Source organism: Colletotrichum paranaense (genome assembly GCF_030867605.1).
Source record: "Colletotrichum paranaense strain IMI 384185 chromosome Unknown Scaffold_2.1, whole genome shotgun sequence".
Lineage (NCBI taxonomy): Eukaryota > Fungi > Ascomycota > Sordariomycetes > Glomerellales > Glomerellaceae > Colletotrichum > Colletotrichum paranaense.
Window position 1 is genome coordinate 2,959,137 of NW_026848960.1, and position 18,962 is coordinate 2,978,098.

The 18,962-nt window shown below is 53.4% G+C and overlaps 5 protein-coding genes across 5 annotated transcripts; 2 read left to right on the forward strand and 3 right to left on the reverse strand.

The window, feature by feature from the left end:
- Positions 1 to 359: 359 nt before the first annotated feature.
- CPAR01_02897 (impB/mucB/samB family protein) lies at positions 360 to 3,895 on the forward strand (the record flags this gene model as incomplete). Its single annotated transcript, XM_060487184.1, has 2 exons — positions 360 to 607; positions 664 to 3,895. 2 exons carry the CDS (start codon positions 360 to 362, stop codon positions 3,893 to 3,895), a joined length of 3,480 nt encoding a protein of 1,159 aa, XP_060354512.1.
- Positions 3,896 to 4,231: 336 nt separating this feature from the next.
- CPAR01_02898 (WSC domain-containing protein) lies at positions 4,232 to 4,853 on the reverse strand (the record flags this gene model as incomplete). Its single annotated transcript, XM_060487185.1, has 2 exons — positions 4,232 to 4,445; positions 4,570 to 4,853. The coding sequence occupies 2 exons, from the start codon at positions 4,851 to 4,853 to the stop codon at positions 4,232 to 4,234; spliced, it is 498 nt and encodes a 165-aa protein (XP_060354513.1).
- Positions 4,854 to 6,119: 1,266 nt separating this feature from the next.
- CPAR01_02899 (uncharacterized protein) lies at positions 6,120 to 6,993 on the reverse strand (the record flags this gene model as incomplete). Its single annotated transcript, XM_060487186.1, has 2 exons — positions 6,120 to 6,366; positions 6,497 to 6,993. The coding sequence occupies 2 exons, from the start codon at positions 6,991 to 6,993 to the stop codon at positions 6,120 to 6,122; spliced, it is 744 nt and encodes a 247-aa protein (XP_060354514.1).
- A 2,465-nt stretch (positions 6,994 to 9,458) lies between these two features.
- On the reverse strand, positions 9,459 to 13,255 carry CPAR01_02900 (F-box domain-containing protein; the record flags this gene model as incomplete). The annotated part of the gene is made up of 2 exons (XM_060487187.1): positions 9,459 to 13,065; positions 13,134 to 13,255. The coding sequence occupies 2 exons, from the start codon at positions 13,253 to 13,255 to the stop codon at positions 9,459 to 9,461; spliced, it is 3,729 nt and encodes a 1,242-aa protein (XP_060354515.1).
- Positions 13,256 to 16,811: 3,556 nt separating this feature from the next.
- Positions 16,812 to 18,833, forward strand: CPAR01_02901 (carboxylesterase; the record flags this gene model as incomplete). The annotated part of the gene is made up of 6 exons (XM_060487188.1): positions 16,812 to 16,937; positions 17,015 to 17,191; positions 17,248 to 17,389; positions 17,502 to 17,707; positions 17,759 to 18,176; positions 18,232 to 18,833. The coding sequence occupies 6 exons, from the start codon at positions 16,812 to 16,814 to the stop codon at positions 18,831 to 18,833; spliced, it is 1,671 nt and encodes a 556-aa protein (XP_060354516.1).
- Positions 18,834 to 18,962: the final 129 nt, after the last annotated feature.

Here is an 18,962-nt window from a genome sequence, read left to right on the forward strand (position 1 = left end):
CGGAAGCTGTCAGTTGAAGAACTTTGATTAGTCATGCAGATCTTTGGACGTGCGGGCTGCAGAGCGCGACGGACCCACCCACTTAACGCGCCTGCAGGCATTCACCTCGGCCGGGGCTCCGTCACTCACCAACCTTGAACTGTCACCACGCCCTTCTGTTGATTTACGCTTTATCAAGAGAAACGAATGAACGTCAGACTCACTCACAACTTCCAAAGATGGTGCTTTACAGTCAGCTAGCTGTATGGACGGGTTGATTTGCAAGATAAATCGTCGAGACGCAAGTCAAAAGTCCGCCGCCATCACTACCAATACTCATACAGCCGTGAGTCTGCGCATTACCCGAGACAACCGATAGAATGGGTAGTCGCCTTGAGAAGAACTCCTCGCAGGTGAGGAAGCGGATTGAGAACCATGAGTTCACCGATGAGACTGGCGAAGAGTATGAGCAAAGCGCTTTCGGCGGCTTTGGCGACTACTTTCGTCGGAAAAAGATCAAGCTTCAAAACTTGGACGCCGACATGCGCGCCGCCTCAAGTGACAAGCCTCAAATATTCAAAGGCGTCGTTGCGCATGTTATGGGCTATACGCAACCGCCGCTTCATATGTGAGTAATTATCTATATCTCTGCCACGTGAAGAATATCGCTAATCAACGCTCCAGCTTGCACCGCGAGCTTGTGCAACATGGCGCAGGTTTTTTGCAGTACCTGGATTCGAAGACCATGGCAACGCACATAATAGCGTCCTCTGTTCCGCCTAAGAAGTCCGTGGATTACAGCAGGTATAGACTGGTCAAACCAGCCTGGGTGACGGACTCAATTCAGGCTGGGAAACTCCTACCCTGGTCGGATTATCGGATAAACAACCACGATGGACCGCGACAGAAGGTCTTCAAGATTGACGAATCTAATAAGCTCAGTCAATCGACACCACAAGTGAAGAGAGGCTACAGGGACCAGACTGATGCTAGCTTCTACACGAGCCAGTTCAAGGGGCCTACTGCAAGTCCCGCGACGCCCTCTTTGAGCCGTTTCGCTGAACGGTCCGAGTCTCCGCTCGCTCAACAACATGGCCGAAACTCGTACAGTCCAGCCGTCTCGCAGGCTATGAAGAAGCCGCCGATGAAGTTAAAGGATGACGTGGAGGAATTCGATGACATGGAGATTGACGAGCTTATGGTTGGCATAGTCCCAGAGGAGGACAAAGCAGTTGAAGTGGAAAAGGTTGAAGCGAAAACCGCACCGCAGCCAACAATTGACGAAGACGGCACCCGAGGAGGAACCGATGAAGTCAAGCAGGAACCGAAGACATCAGACAATATGACATCTGAGGAACATAATGCCATACTTCTCTCGGATCCCAAGATCTGGAAATCATCAACGGCGAACCCTGATTTCTTGAAGCAGTTTTACTCGGAAAGTCGTCTTCACCATCTTTCGACCTGGAAAGCCGAGCTGAAGTCGAAGATGCAGAATCTCGCCAAGGAAAAAGGGCCATCTCTCAAGTCGGTGCGGAGGAGGCCAGGGTCACGGCGGTACGTTATCCACGTCGATTTTGACAGCTTCTTCTGCGCTGTTTCCCTCAAGAAGAACCCACATTACGTCGACAAACCAACCGTAGTTGCTCACAGCAGCGGCACGGCCTCGGAGATTGCAAGCTGTAACTACGTTGCGCGCAAATTTGGAGTCAAGAATGGCATGTGGATGAAGCGAGCACTTGAGCTGTGCCCGGATATCAAGGTCTTGCCATACGATTTCCCCGCGTATGAAGAAGCCAGTCGACTGTTCTACGAGTCTATTCTCGATATTGGAGGAGTTGTCCAGAGTGTCAGCATCGACGAGGCCCTCGTTGACATCACGTCAATCATTCTGTCCTCTGCCGGATCCGATGGCGCAGGGGTTGACGAAGGCAATATCTGGAGAGAGCAGGAAAAGGCTGAGGAGATTGCTCTCACCCTGCGTAACAAAATCAAAGACGCGACTGGCTGCGCCGTATCAGTTGGAATTGGAGCCAACATTTTGTTGGCAAAGGTCGCGCTACGAAGAGCGAAACCAGCCGGGCAATTCCAGATAAAGCCGGAGCAGGTGTTAGAAGTCATTGGTGAACTTGAGGTGAAGGACCTGCCTGGGGTCGCCTACAGTCTTAGTGGAAAGCTCGAGGAGATCGGTGTCAAGTTTGTCAAAGATATCAGACAGGTATCTAAGGAGCGGCTATCTTCTTCGCTTGGACCAAAGACGGGAGAGAAACTTTGGGAGTATGCTCGCGGCATTGACAAGACCGAGGTGGGCGAACAAACATCTCGAAAGTCCGTCTCGGCAGAGGTCAACTGGGGCATTCGCTTCATCAATCAACAGGAAGCCGAAGAGTTTATACTCAACCTGTGCAAAGAGCTGGAGAGACGCCTGCTCAGTGAAGAGGTCAAGGGCAAGCAGTTCACAATGAAGATTATGCGACGAGCTCAAGACGCACCCCGAGATCCACCAAAACACCTAGGGCATGGAAAATGCGATTCATTCAGCAAGAGCGTCCTGTTTGGAGTCGCAACTTACAACGCCGAAACCATTGCCAAGGAAGCTGTCTCGATTCTTCGATCCTACAAGTTTACCCCGGGTGACCTTCGAGGTCTTGGTGTCCAGTTGACAAAACTGGAGCCTCTCAAGTCTAGCAATACTGGGCTCGAAAGCAGTCAACGACGGTTGGCATTTCCAAATTTTGGTGGCCAACCGTCGGCAAAGAAGGCTCAAGTAGAATCGATTGAGGATTCAAAGAGTCCTCAGAAGACAAGGGATGCCCAAACTCGGGGCGATGTGTCTGTAGATCCCATTGCAGATGACCCGTTAACACCCAGAAAGCCCAAAGTGCATCCTGCTTTGGCTCTAGCACGGGCTGGTGAAAGGGACGAAAAGGCCCACACTCCTCTCAACATCATGGGCACTCAATTCATCCTTCCCTCCCAAGTCGACCCTGCGGTGTTGGCTGAGCTGCCAGGCGACATACGAGCTAAGCTTCTGAGGGGCCAAAGACCAAAGCCGGAGCCTAGACAGGCATCTCCCCAAGTGAAATCGCGGAGTAATAGCCCGGCGGTTCAGGATGAGATGATCCCATCTCAAGTTGACCCGGAGGTCTTCAACGCTTTGCCGGATGACATGAAAGCTGAGGTCCTGGCGCAGTATGGACGCAAACCGGTGCAACAAACCCGTTTGCCGCAATCACCACGCAAGGACCGACTTATCCAGGGGAAAAAGCCAATCACGCCGACAAAGCGAGGCAAAAACTTGTTCAACGCCAGGGAGAGGCAGCAGGATGCAGCTGCCAATCGCCAGCAGACGAACTTCTTGGCGAACAAAGGCCCTGCGAATGTCGCCCAGGAAGAAGACCCAGAAGAGCTAGATCAAGCATTCCTCGCAGAGCTCCCAGAGGACGTCCGGAAAGAGATCATCGAGGACCACCGCAAGAAGCGGCTGGCCAAACGATCTGGTCTCCTGTTCAACGCCCCCAGAAGGCAACAGAATGGTGAGTCGAGCGACGCTGCGCCCGCTGGACAGACTAAGTTGCATTTCCCTGCGCCGCCCCCCAAGATGAACTTCATGGGTTCCGCCGTGAAGTCCATCCAGGAGATCAAAGACATGCTCGAGGTCTGGCACGACGGGACGCGGTACGATGGGCCGCATCAAGACGATGTCAAGGTCTTTGAGAAGTATCTCGTCAGGGTCGTCTCGGAGGAGCGAGACATGCAAAAGGCCTCGAAGCTGGTGCGGTGGCTCGACTGGCTGGTGGAGGACGACGGCAGCGAGGGACGGGGTAAGCAGGGGTGGAGGAAGACGGTCGCGGATATCAAAGCGGCTGTCCAGAGGGCTGTTGAGCAAAGAGGCTTGGGTCCCGTGAGATTGTAAGGCTATCGTATACGTCACGAAGTTATGATAGGATACCATTGATTGCGTTTGCAGTTTGGCATCGATTTACCTTATGCAGCGTTTCTGAGGCGGCAATTGAAAAAAGCATCGTGATGTCTGACTTTTGACCTCACATGTGAGATGCACGTTGAGATTTACGCTGCGAGAGTGAGACAAAATCATCAATTCAGAGATTCTATAGGCCAGATGCACACATAACAGGGGGTATCCTCCAAAGAAACAATAAAACGCTGCTGTCGTGTAACCATTCTTTCGTCCTTCGAAGAGGCTCTCTCCCATCACCACCAAGACACCTCATCACTAGACCATCACATTTTACAGCAATACGTACGTCGCCAAGCCGCCCACGACAATCGCGGCCCACGACGCGGCTGCTGGCGACGATTGCAAGCCGGCGCTGACCATGTACACGCTCAACTTGAGCGCACCGCCGCAGACCATGCCCTGGTTTCCGTCGCAGGGCAGGTTGCACTGGCTATCGTCGAGCTTGACCGCCAGGCCCGAGATTCTCTGGGCGCACCAGCATTCGCTACGCACATATGAACTCGTCAGTCTTGTTTCTCGTCTTACACGCACAGCGGGCATGGCCTTATCGGAGAGGTTTGAAGGAAAGAAGGGAGGGGGAGAGAAGCGAGAAGAGCGAGAACACGTACCGAGAATACTCGACGCCGGCGTAGGTGTACTGCTTATCGGCGCCGGTGCTGCAGAAGCTGAGGCATAGCGGCACCGTCATATTGCCCTCCATGACCTTGGATGCGCCGCCCGAGAGAGCGCGCTCGTGGGCCGTGTTGGGGAGGTCGTTTGTCTCGTTGTAGCAGCCTTGGTACTTGTACTTGTCGGAGCCCGTGTAGATTGAGAGCTGGGCCGCCGTGAGGGGCGCGAGGATGGCGAGAACGGCGAGGAGGAGGAGACGGGAGAGAAGGGAGTTGCGGGCCATTGTTGTCGTTTTGGGGTGTTTCTTGGAAATAAGGCTGCAGTTGGATGCGATTGTAGTTGGGAGACCTCGTTTCTGTCCTTCTCTTGCTATCTATTGAGTCTTTCTTGGCGAAGCTGTGGGAACTTCGGCAGTGGCGGGATCGTCGAGTATTGTTTCTTTGCGCGCTGAGTAGAAGACGGTTATCGACGCTTATCTGGAACCAAACAATGGCACACCGGATATCATAAATCGTAAGGGGAGATTGGGACACGGGTATGGCGTATTCTCATGCTAAGGTCATATCTTGGTCGGTTCTCCTTCAAGTCGTCCAAACACAAAACACCGTAATGAGCGAATGAGTGAAGCAAAAGAGCGCAGAGGCAAGACGAATGTGAGAGAAAAAAAGATAAGCAGGCTAAATCACCTTTATTCCGTCCGGGCGGCGCGAAACCCCTTCAAGGAGATTTGCACACCATCACTGCGCCGCGATGAGGCTGGAAGCCATTGGTGGTTTGGGTTTAGTGCCCAGACGCTACCGCACCCTTTCGATAAACCTCACAAACGGGAAAATCTCACATTCAGGTCCCTCAGGAACGGTCCAATGGGTTCTTAGCGTCCGGGAGCCCGCTAGAGGTCTCGCGTGGTTTGCATAGGCTCAAAAACGCACATTTCAGGGGAGGGCCCTTGTTCGCACTTCGGGAGAATAGTGAGTTGTCTCCACTACAGCTGAAGTTTGGGGCATGTTCTAGACCAGATTGAGACGGGCGAGAACGATCTCTTTGGGTGGGAGTTGGGTGTGGTCCGTGGGCGAGCCCGGCGCCGGGGTTTGAAGATGAGGGCGAAGATCTCAGCTGTTTCCACTACCAAGAATGTGAAGCATACATTTTCTCTCGTGAGGCTTTGGCATTGTCTTGTAATATAGTCACTTGATGAACTCAAATGGCATGCCATGATGTTGTAAATTACTATCATTATTGTGAATGTCTCGTTTCGCATCCCATCTCATTCTCATGGTTTGCACCAAGAGCTGAATTACCACTATCCATGGTCTGTTCTAATTAGACCGAGGGGCGCACCGGGCGGCAGATGTTTTCCAACGTCAACATATTAGCTGCCAATCTGCATTTCACTCTCTTTTCGGTCTCTTCTTCCCACAAACACGCATATGGGTGGCCTTAACAGCTGGCCGCTGGCTTCTGATTCCACCATGATAACGACTTACTGCAGTCTTTCAGAATGACCGTGTCCGGCTTTGACAGAGGTCCTCTGGTAAGCGATTGATATGGATCACCTCCGATGATCCTTGTCCTCTTCTTTCTTGAAGAAACAATTGACAGCTGAGCTGCCTTGGACTTGGCCATCGCGTTCCGTGCTGGTGTGTTCTGAGAGTACGAGAACCCACAGCATCGGACCGGCTGTGTTGCAGCATTGCTTGCTGTCTGACAGAAGCTCATCCGATTCGGCGACGCCAGTCTTGGCGAGTTCTGTGTGTATATCCTCGCGTCGTAAACGCTCAAATACGTTTTGCACGTTGCTGCGCTTTCAATCATCTATCATCACTTCAATTCATCAGAGTCGTAATCACAATGCGTCACTTTGATCAGCGTTAGTTAGCACAGGTACACACACTACCCCTAACCCGGGGCCTCCAGGAAGCAACTTACAAAGCGCTAATTTCCAAGTCTCCGAATATCCTCGCCTTGAGGGTAACCTCAATATCAAGATTCAACCCCAAATGTACCGCAAACCCTCGGCTCTCGGACCCGGCATGCTTGTGCTGCTGTTGCCGGACGGGTCTTGTCTTCCGGGACCTTCGCCGTCCCCGGCCGAGATTTTGACTAATCTGTCTCATCGGAAACTCTCTTTCGGATTCGGTTTCCGACATTGACATGTCCGTCGACGGCCCCGCTAATACGGCCGCGGGCGGCGGGGCGGGAAGCTCGTAGTCTATCATCGGTCTGTCATCGTCTGGAATTCGTGCGGGTTCCTTATTGTCGTTGTCCTCGTCGTCTCCGCCCATGTCGATGAATGATGTTTGTTCGACTGGTAAGGAGTTGTCGAAGGGCATCGGGCACCATATGAATCTATCGTCGGCGAGAGGCTCTACGGAGCCGTACATTTCTTTCGGGAGCCATACTGTCAAGCTGTCGCGTTTTGCCATCTCTTCTGCTTTTCTCTCTCTGTTCCTTTCTATAGCGAGTGTAGTATAAGCGAATGAAGTGTAAGTACGTAAAAAGAACAGCGAGAGTAAAGAAGTGAGAGACTGTCAAGAATTTGGCCAAAAGGATAGATGCATTTCTATCCAGAAATGGGGAAACAGTTATCTAAGTACGTCTCCGGCCCAAACAGACCAACTCTTTCATCATATCCCCCAACATCAACCACCATCAGCAACGAGCCAGCACCTCACAAAATCTTGGCACACAGCACTGAGCAGGATTCGAATAGCCTAGCCGGCCCTCTCACCAGTGACCACTTGGACCAGGTATCACTGCACCGCTCAATGAAATCATGTATGGGCCCGGGTGGTATTCGCTTCCCAGGGTAGTCAAGAATGCCGCGGGTGCGCCCCCCGGAGTTCTGGCCAAGAATCGACCGAGATCTGCAAGAAAGCCGATCGCTAGAAGGTGTGGAACCCGAACCGCCCCCAACGGTGCAAGAAAACCCGGATTTTTGGCATTCCATTTCGAAGGGTCCTCTGCTTGCCTGGCACCACAAGCAAATAAGCACGCCGCTGATGACATCCTAACACCACGTCGCTGTCGATTCGACCCGTTTTATTCTTCTACTTGCTTGGGTATCACTACCACTACCGGCAACGAAGTAGACTACTAACTCCCGAGTGCTAATTTTGGAAACGGCTCAGGGGTCTTAACCGTCGTCGTTCAGATCGGAGGCTGAACTACATTGACCACCTACTTTGCTGATCAACGGTCCTCCTCACTCAATGGGAGCCCTTCTGCCGGGTCGATCAGAGCCCCTTCATCTTCCCAGTCATGGAAGCCAGCCTCGGTGGAGTATAGAGGCAAAGCCAGTTTTCAATACACCTTGCTTTTTTGTGCACTACGTAAAGCTAGCCGCCGCATTGAGATCTACTATGTGATCGATTTCTGCAGCCCACAGAGGAAGCTCACTACACCTTTCCGAACCAGTAGCTTGATGGATGCCATGGGTAGTCATGAGAAGCTCTCCCACGCGAACTTCAAGCATCATGACAAGGTTCCCAGGCTCTACTGATGCAGCCGTTACGGGACGTCCGTTACATCCTCGACAAAGGCAACAGCAACTCATGTTGTCTTTCACCTATTCACACATCTATGCACACAAACCCTTCAACAAGGATCACGGAATCCCCTTAAAGTTCAAAGTCGCTTGAGCAAACCAGAGCCTCTCGAACTTTCACACAATTCCGGCAGTGGAAAGGCATGGTCCAGAAGGGGACTACTCATATCGGATCGCATCTCTTATTTATCTTCCACACACCCATGTGCAGAACTTTTTTTTTAAAAAAGGTCCAAACAGTAATCTTTTAGTTCAAAGCGAGCTCAAACACCCAAAAACCCATTCTCAGTAGGCTGCTAGTAGGGAAAGCCATCATGAATGCGCGGGTACTCTTCCCTTGCTGATACTCCTTACTCCATCGCCACAATGCATCACTCATCGCCTTGCCGTTAAACTCAGGAAGCGGCCCCTGATCTCAACTCTACTACCCCTTATCCTTAGCTATTCAGCGCCCTGCTCGTATTCGTCAACGAATCTCACGACTTGGGATTCTGAGAAGCACAATACGTCCAAGTCATGATTCTCCGACTTGATGTTCCTCGGGAAGCTGTGGGAATGAACTACTGATGAACAGAAAAAAACAAGTTGCTTAGAGAATGCCCTTTTATAGGCGACCATCCAGGGTTGCCAGTTCAAAGTCCGCCCTTCCGACCAGGACGGTCTATGACGGGCGGAATGTCGGAGTATACCAACTGTCTATCGCCTGCCGAATGCATATCATACCCATGGCTCGCTCCTTCTTAAAATGATTTCTACAGCCAAGGCGGTCCCGGCGAGCTCAACAATATTACAACCGTCCATCTATTTGTACCTGGCTCCCCAGTGCAGTTTTCGAGGGATCCTCAGATGCGAAAACTTGCGCAGAATGAGGTAGGCATCGCGGCGGGCCAGGAATCAGGGCATCGCACAACGAACTTTCTTAAGATCTCCATGAGCGTCCTCAAAGCGGATGGACACGTGGAAGGCAAAATAACCTCAAAAACTTGAATATGTAGTATAATGCGTGTGTGCGTAAAGAAATTGGTATCATAGATCGACGCACCAACCTCACATCGATCTCCAGCGAGTGAGGAGCTACAAGTTTCCTATCTTTCTTTATAGCAGAGTCAACAAGACAATAGCATGCCCTGGAAGCCATAATAATACCGCTTTTCCCTCCCGTATCTGAATCGTCAATGCAATGGGTACAGCCCAGTGGCTTCCACTCTATCTTTCAAACGTATTCTTCCATGCCCCAACTCCGGTGCTATACTTCCAATCATGAAGATTCAAACATGCAAAAAGCCTTGGAGCAATTGTCGCCGCATCACAATACCTCCAATGAGCCAACATTCAATAGTGTTCTCACATCACAACACACTTCTTATCCTTCTCTGATTTACCATGAGTGGCATTCCTACTAGACGTGGAAACTTCCGTCCACGCAGTAGAGCTCGCGACCTCGTGATCAACCTGCTTCTTCTTCTTCTTTTTCTTTTGGGAGCCATTCCAACCGCGCCGTTTCGCGTCCTTGATGTTCTTAGCTGCACTCCGCTCAGCACGACTGGGTCTTCTGTTGACCGAAGAATGCGACTGCCGGCCCGCAGACGACGTCGACGGCGCCTGTAACCATGCCGGCATCAGACTTCTGCTGCCAGAAGCTTCAGGCCGGTTTGTGGAGTTTGTGCTGTATATCGTTTCGAGACGTTCCACCGTTGGTCGTACCGGGCCCGATTGGGTTGGGCGTGGATGACGCGGGATCGGGGCCAGTAGAGGCATCTCGGTTCTCCGGTTCGATTGCTGACGAGTAGGCGCATCGAATGCGCCAGTGACGCCGCTAGGTGTGCTGATGATCAAGGGTTGGTCTTCGAACTGTGATTCGGCAACTTGAGTCTGGTTCTGAGCTTGTCCCTGGGTTTCTGAAGCAGGCTGCGAGACAGGCTGTGGGACAGATGCCCGACGAGATCCAGGCCGGCGGCTTCCCACTGGTACGCGCTGGACTGAACTGAAGTTTCCAGAAAACCGTCTAGATGGAGGCAGCTGCTCATGGCCCCGCAGACTGGCCAATTGATCTGCCATGGGGAATGGTGGCAGTGAAGACCCGGCAATGTCGTCGAGTCTTGCGTCAGTCGCAGGAGCGGAGTAGGGGTGGCTGTTTAAGGGACCGCCATCTGGACGAAGGTGAGATCCATCACCTGGCTGCGCAGATCTAGGCCAAGTTGACGCATTGGAAAGGCGTCTGACTAACGGCAAGTCAGTAGTAGATGCTGATTGTGGCTGTCGCAGCCCCGCAGTATTTGCAGAGGAACCTGATGGAATCTCCAGACCCAGCGAGGGAGGCGCCTGAACCTGCTGAGCGACCGGGGATACGACTGATTGCTCGGGAGAAACTGCCTCAGAATCTTGGTGTGTCCCAGAACTTGATGGTCGAGCCTCTGAAACTTGGCTGACCATCCGCTGGTCGTCAGGAGAGATGGCATGAGTTTCGCTCTGTCTTCTCGCCGCCATCCGTGGGGAGTCTGGTGGCGAGACGTCATAGATATCATCGTCAAGATCAACATGGGCCGAAGGGCTGTGCGTCGGACGAACTGCCGAATCTGCAGTGCGCGGCCGGCTCATGAGCGTCGAGTCACTAGCTATACGCAGATGATAGCTGGCATTAGCCGGGGGGCTGTTGACCGGCTCTTGATAGCTTAGAGGGCGGCCTGATGATTGAGATAGAGCAGGTCGCGTCGGGAGAGCCCACGCCGATGCGCCAATGGCAGGCGCGGCTGTTTGGGTCCTCGCTGGCTGACTCGGTATCTGCACACCGCCAGGTGTAATGACAGCGTTCCGTAGGAAAGAGGGCAAGTCACCGGGGTCGTCCTTTTGGTAGGGAGGCGGCGGTGGAACCCAGTTGTCGGCGTCGCTCTCGTGAGGATGCTCACGTCGGCCGTCAGCTCGCCGATACTCTACCGGTCCAGCGGCCGGCGGTTGCGGGTGGCGGCTTCGGTTCATAGCAGCAGCAGTGGCAGCGCGACGGAGAGTGTTGGTGGAGCGGGGCCCGTCATGCGAGTAAGGGGCTTCGACTGCCTCCTCTGCCTCTTCTTCTCCAATCATCGAGGCGGTCTCGCCTGCCCCAGGCGCCGAAGGTGAGGTTGGCTCTTGCACATTGATACGCGGGGCTGCTCCAATTCGCCTCGGAACGAGAGGGTCGTCCTCGACGTTATCGTTGTCGGCTTGTCGTTCTTCTCGGGGTTGTGGCATGGGCGGCATCGGTGGCATCGGTGGCATCGACGGCATAGACGGCAAAGGGTTGCTCCGGGCTGCAGCGCTCGTAGCTGCACGCATCAAGGCACCGCGATCTCCTCGTTTCTGAGCCACAGTCCTGCGACGTACAATAGCCACTTCGGTATCGATATCTCTTTGCTCCTCTTCGAGCACCTCAGGCTCCTTGGTGCCCACTTCAATCTCAATCTCCGTTCTGACACCATCTTCGATATTGTAGTCAAAGTCTAGGAGGGTAACTCTGCCACCGTCAATGAAGTCAATGTCGTCCTCCTCAATGATGGATTTTCCAGGGGAGATGCCCCGGGCTGCGATGACGAGGCGCTCCTGTGCCGATGTCTGACCAAAGCCCGCAACCCACTTCACCGTGCTGACACCGTCGAGTTCGGCAATCTTTGCACCCCAGATGAAAGTGTTCCGGAGCTTATCACACAACATTTGCCATTGGGGGATCCTTGGGTTCTCTTGCGCCCGGGACGATGACGAACGCGAGGGAGGTCCACTATTTCTTCTTGCTTGTCCAGCCAAGGCTGACAACCCATCAACCCCTGAAGAGTTGAATTCGGGTACAGCGTCGAGGTCTTCAGGGACACCATAGAGCCAGACATCTTTTCCTTGGAACCCAGCACTGACAAGATCCCCATGGAAAGTCGCTGCGGGAAGAGTGCAAGGCGTGAGCTTAGCCTGAGATCCTGGGTCAGGTTTCGGACCCGTGAAATATGTTGTTCCGTTTCTCAGATCTTCGATGCGTACAGCCCTGAACGTCTCGAAACTACGATCGTAAGTAAAGGTCCAGCTCGCCTCTTCTTGGGCAGAGTCCTGCAGCAGCACAGCATGACTGCAGTCACGACTGGTATTAGGGAATAGAATAGACGTAGTCCAAAGCGCGCTGATGCTATCGTCGGCCATTTGGTTGCCCGGGTCATAATACGGGGCTGTGAGGATGACTGTGGTAGGTGGTGATGAGTGGATCGTGGTTCCAAGGATTTGAGTGCCGTCGAACGAGAAGGACAAGGAATCGACTCCGTCGCATTTGACAGCGCGTCTATCTGTAGGTAACGCGCCAGGGTTGACTAGGGATACTTCGATACCCCCTTCGTACGCAGCAGCTAGGACAGACCCGCAGGGTGAGAGGGCGATAGTGCGCGGAGCATGATCCAAGATCAGAGATTGGGTGCGGCGCGGTGGTGACTGCTCCAGATCATAGAGATCGACCTGCATTTCAGAAGATAACACGGCTAGCATCGAGCCGTCGTCCTTGATACAGGTCGACACGGGACGGCGCAAGATCTTGAACTCCCTCTTGACATCGATATCCTTCCCCCGCACATCAAGAACGTAAATTCGAGATGAGTTATAGGCTAGAATGTGGTGACCGCGGGGGGACGGACTAAATTGCATTCCCTCGCCGCCGGGGCATGACGAGGAGCTGATGGAATTGGATATCAACTTTATAACGGTTTCGCGGGGTCGCAGGTATGCTTCGAAAAGGTTGCGTTTGACTTCTCTGGCGAATAGTCGCCTTAGGCGCGGAAGATCTTCATCTCTGACATCGGCATCGCGAAGCTGAGGATGGCTCGAGGCATAGGATTCGCATTTGAAGAGGTGGAGGGCATAGAGCTGGGCCTGCTGGGCGACTGATCGCCATTTCGAGTTGAGGAGGACGAGAGACGCAAAGGAGTCGGGGTCGGTGAGCTGCAATATCCTATGGCCAATGTCAGTAAACTTGTAAGAGAAGAGAGATTGAGAGAGATAGCAGGGACACAGCCATACTGTTGGATAATCTCGTCCGGGAGGCGATCAAAAGCGGAATCCGGAGCCAGGATGGGGGGTTTGTCAATGGACGACCGTGATGCCACTTCCCCATGTCCTCCAGCGTCAGTGCTGGTGTCCATGATGGACCAAGGGCAGCCCGGTTGCTTGGTTGCTTGCGGCGAAGTTGCTGTCGCTGCGAGGCTAAGAGAGCGAAGGGCGGGAGGAAGTTGACATGATGAATCGTCTGGAGTTTTGGAAAAGGGCCGTTGTTGAGACGAAGTAGGAAGGCAGCGCAGTGCGGTGCAGGAGAAGCAGCAGTAGACGCAGAAGCAGAAGCGAAGCGTTAGAGGCAAACGCAAAGACAACAAGTGCAGGAAGCACAACAGTGTGAGCTGAGTGTGGGATCACAGGCTTTGTCTCTATTGGGCCCTTTGGTCTTTAGGCTGGGACTTGGGAATTGGGGACTGAGGGACATGGACATGCGGCTGCGCGTGCGAACGCAAGCAACATGTGGCGGAGCGACGCTACTGGACCACCTGAAGTTAGCCCATTATCTTTGCATCAGTGGGTGGATGGTGTGAGTGGTGAGTTGCGTGAGGGCATCCTCCAAAACAACCAGGTGCATTTCTGTCTGCCTGCTGCTGGGCTCATTCTGCCCCCCGTCCCCCCCTGTTCCTAACGTACTTTACCCACTGATTTGGCGCTAATCATCGGCGTTGGCACCTTATCGGAAGGTACCCGACCAACCCGAGCTGACCTTGCCTAGATCTTCCGTTCCATGGGGCCCTTGGAGTTTCTTTCCGCAGGCAAACATATTTCAAACAGACCAGGGACCCCCCTTTCTATCAATAAGGCGTGACGACCTGCACGTTCTCAAGTCCTTTCTGTTAAGACTTGGGACTCGGGAGTGCTCAAAAGAACTTTGAATAGTAATGGTCAAAGGTCATGAAGGTGAATGATCCCTTTCTCTGATTCTGCGACACGCTTCGAGGTTCACAACACTACCGATAGCACTACATCAAAGGCAACCAACATGCATCCCATTGCAACCACAGCTGCACCCTCTTACCCGCTGTATCTGTCATTGACATCTGGGCGATTGGAATCTGTCTTCCTACCTATGGGAAGGTGGAGATAGAGGCCTTGCTTCAGAGACACAAGGCTTCGCCAGGTCACTTGGGAGCTGACAACATGAGGCTGAGTCTTGAAACCATGTAACAGCAGCAGACACTCTACTACTTCGTTGGGCTTACTCTCTCTAAGCTTATCTTGGCTTCTCCTTGCCTCATCACCATGTGGCTATCGTGAGTCTCTGGTGGCTACTTCAGACAAAACATCAAACCGGTGGCGGCTGGCTATCCGCTAAGAACCAACAGAGAATGGCAGACTCGTTCTCTGACTGGTGCAGCTTTGACGCTGTTGGGGAAGACATTGAAACAGGGATGCGGGACCTCAGCGGCAACCTGCGAATCGCGATATGCAGGGAGAGAGCGTACTATCAACTGTGTCAAGTTGAGCCCCGAAGGCATTAATCAAGTGTCTCTTATGAGCAGCCACCAGTCTCATCTCGACATAACTCTACAAGTGAGAAAGATGGGCCTTTTCACATCTCAGCTAGAAAGGTGGAATGCCCCCGCCAACTACCTTAGCCCAACCGCCCGACGCAACTCTCTTCCAACAGTCCACTTCCAACACGCGGAAAGCCCAGCGACTCGCCGAAGTTGCAGAATTTCCGAATGCGGATGGGCAAGATATATCGTCGTGGTTGCTTCAAGCCTTCAAGCCCTTCACAGTGGCCAACCACAGCGAGACGCCAAACACCCTCCGGGCGAAGGGTGATGCTATTTTTGGATTTCGTGGTTGAACACCACATGCTGAGTGGGTGCCTCCACGGCTAAACCCGCCATTCGGAGACCTTCGTCAAAAGGAGACAGCGGACGCCATGTGTAAGACAGACAGCCTGATGCCATCTTATATTGCTCGAAGCAGTGTAGCAGATTCGTCTTACCAACGGTATCACGAGACAAGTCAGCTGGCTTCACTTTCTCACTTTACCTTTTCGAGGTGCCGGCTTACCTAACCCGGACACGACTCAGCACCGAGTCGGAATACGACAAGAATGGACACCCGGGAGTTGAGAATGTCTCGCCAGCGCTATTTCTGGACCTTGCGAAGTTTTTCCATGGGCCATGAGTCCATGACTGCTGGAGACCTTCCCCAGTATTTCTTGCTTCATCTAAGCAACGGTCCCTTGAAAGATGCCCATATTTACCCCGACTGAATGCTACAGAATAAGGAGCAGTGACGCCAAAAAGCAGGGAGCGATAAGAGCTCTGTGACAGCGGATAAGGATCAACAAGAAATTCTCGAGTCTTGATCCTTGGCACACAGAGGGGAACACGGCCAGGACTCGCGCAAGGATAGAAGCTCGTCGACGGGCTACGAGAACGCGGGAAGCCTCATCTATCAGATGAAGCGCCAAGCCGGCAGCACCCTGCGCAGAGGGAGGAACCGTAGTCCCCTACGCGCGCGTGGCCGTGTTCGTGCCAGGAGCTCTCTGTTACCGGTGCTGTTTGAGCCTGGAAAACTTCATCATGATTCCCTTTTCAGGATGAACTAAGTGGCCGTGAACTACTTGGACAAGTCGGCAACTGATCAGAAGATAGCAACGGGGTATTTTTGCGGCAGTTTTGCTCCGATACGATCAAACAGATGACGATGCCCATGTCTCTCCCTCGGTGAACCACTGCCGTCCTGTTACCGAAAACAGCGAGACCCCAGCTCTCCGGCGGCCTGCTGTTGGACTGTTGGACAACGCTCCAGTGTTTCCAGTGGTCCCCTGGAGACTGGCCGGGGGGGTTCGCCGGGTCTCTTTACAAGGACTTTCTGGCTTCCAGAACCCTCCTGGCCAGCTTTACCTGCGTGCCCTGCGTCAAGCCGGCCAACAGAGAACACAGGCCCTGGCGACGTCACTGCAGATGGGTCACTTGGCAGTGCGCTGACACAGCCCGTGCCCCCTATCAAGTTTGCAGCGCGCAGCCAGCATGGGGGCCCTGGCGTGGAATTGTAGATGGGAGATGGCAGTTGTGTAGGTAGTGCGTGAGGTGGGCAGTATCACCCCAGAAAACCCGCATTTCCCACCTCCCGGATCCCTTCTTCACTGAGGTGAGAGGATTTGGGGTACCTGGCCGTAGCAGTTGGGCAGGCCAAGCCAAAGTGAACAAAGACACGCTCGGCGCCGCCAAGGTTCGACACATTCCATATTGTCGTTCTCAGCGATATCAATCGTCATTCCGAAAAGTGGCCCACCCCTTTCTCTTTGGAACCGATCAACACCCGTACATCTACAGCCTCTTCTCGTCCGAGACTGTCCGCAGGTCCATCTACGATCCCCTCAAGACTCATCTTCGGCGTCTTACCCGCGCCATCTCACTGCTGCAGAGAGTCTGTGAGACTGGCACGGATCCCTCCTCGGAAACGACATGCAGCAGCCGCTAGTTTAGCCTCATTCTCTCGCATTCACTCATTTGCAGTCTCGCTCCTCCTGCTGCTTTCCCCCGCTCGGCTTTGGGCTCTTGTCTCCCGAAGCAGAGCAGACGGCTTCCCACGGTGGCTCTCACGTGGGATCGCGCAGCGCCGCCGCAGCCCGCGGGACCATATGACCTCGAAACATGTTCACCCCTCCTTCGACCCGTCATGGAGACGAGGAAGTTCAACTGGCGGAGATACTCTGCGCCAGTTGCCATCGCCAGCATGATCCTAGCGGCCCTCTCCGTCGTCCTCTACTTCAACATTCGTGAATATCTCGCTGTTCGAGATGGGGTCCGATTTGATGTCTCTACTTTTCCCCAAAATTCCCTGGCGGTACGTCGCACAAGAGTACTGACGCTGCGTGACAGGCCAACTTGCCGAGGGTCACCGTCGATCTCGGCTACGCGAGGTATTCTGGGAATTCGCTCCCGAGCGGCGTGAACCAGTTTCTGGGAATGCGGTATGCGGCGCCTCCGATAGGAAATCTGAGATGGAGAGCACCTCAAGATCCTGAGCCGAAAGAGGGCACGACAGATGCCATCGATGTAAGGCACCGGGCCGTGTCGTTGGATCGAGTGCCACCTCGCTGACAGAACCTCAGTTTGGGCCCATTTGTCTCGGGACGGATGTGACTTATCCTACTTCAGGCCAAGACGAGGACTGCTTATACGCCAACGTCTGGTCGCCAACAAACACGACGGCTGACTCGAAGCTTCCTGTATGGTTATTCATTCAAGGCGGTGGTAAGGTCCCCTCCACTCATACGACATTGCTCCATTTAGAGATGAGAGTCGACTCGTGTTCATGCTCTTGTGTGTCATTCTCTCCTTAAGCTCTGATCTGACACTGCTTAAGGTTACACGTCAAATGCCAATCCCAATTGGAACGGCTCCCAAGTTGTAGATGTCTCGGGCAAAAATGTTGTCTTTGTAAATTTCAACTACAGAGTCGGACTTTGGGGATTCCTGGCGAGTGACCGGGTTCGAAAAGACGGCGAGCTGAACGTGGGACTTTTGGACCAGCGATTGATGATGAAATGGGTTCAGACTCATATATCAAAGGTAAATTCTCATGTTTCATGCCAATTTCATTCGTACTCACACGCACTGCAGTTTGGCGGTGACCCAAACCATGTAGTCATCCACGGCCTCTCAGCCGGAGCAGGCTCGGTCGCCCTCCACCTCGCAGCTTACGGCGGACGCGACGACAAGCTCTTCATAGGCGCCATGTCCGAGTCGGTCTTCTTCCCCGCGCAGCCTCGTGTTCCGGAGCTTGAGTACCAGTTCAATCAGACGCTGGCTAAGGTAGGCTGCACAGATGACAAGGACCAGATGGGCTGTCTGCGCGGTAAAGACATCAAAGCGATCCAGGACGCCAATATCGCATCGCCATTTCCGGGGAGGGCGGCAAACCCGCACTTTTACTGGACTCCATGTATAGATGGCGATATTCTACAAGATTATCCGTACCGGCTCTATGACAAGGGTTCATTCATCAAAGTCCCCGTCCTCTTTGGGACAGGAAGTAACGGTTAGTCCCGTCATCCAATTGCAATCACGACCGAGGTACTCACATACTCCTTTAGAGGGATCCGTTTTCGCCGCCAACGTCGCAACCCAAGACGAATTCGTCTCCTTCATGACAGACAACTACCCCAAACTCACAAAGAACGAAACCGACCCGATGCTGCAAAAGTACCCGCTGTTGCCGCCACTCCCGAACCACAACGTCTGGTTCCCGTCCACCAGCCAAGCCTACGGCGAGACGACCTTCATTTGCCCCGCCAACACCATCATGAACGCCTACGCGGCTGCCAACCGCTCCGGGACGAGCTGGTCCTACCGCTTCAACGTCCAGGACAACGACAACACGGCCTCCGGCCTCGGCGTACCGCACGTGTTTGAGGCGCCCGCCATCTTTGGCATCGACGCGTGTCCGACGCCCGACAGTTTCCGGACGTATAACAAACCCATTGTCTCGCTGATGATGAAGTACGTCATCTCGTTTGTGCGCGATCTCAACCCCAATACGTATAAGCTCGCGGGTGCGCCGGACTGGGGCGATTGGGGACGGAATCAGTCGCGGTACGTATTTGAGTTGAATAAGAACCGGATGGAGAACGTCGATGATGGGCAGAGGGACCGGTGTAACTTTTGGAAGGGGATCGTGGAGGTCATGGAGCAGTGAGGGGGGGCCTTTTTTTCAGATATTAGAGCACCGCGGACCATGGATAATGAGGCGTTTGCATCTGGTGGGTTGGTTTCTTGTTTTTCCTGTGCATACGAGTAGATGGCATATCGGGTTGATACCAGCATT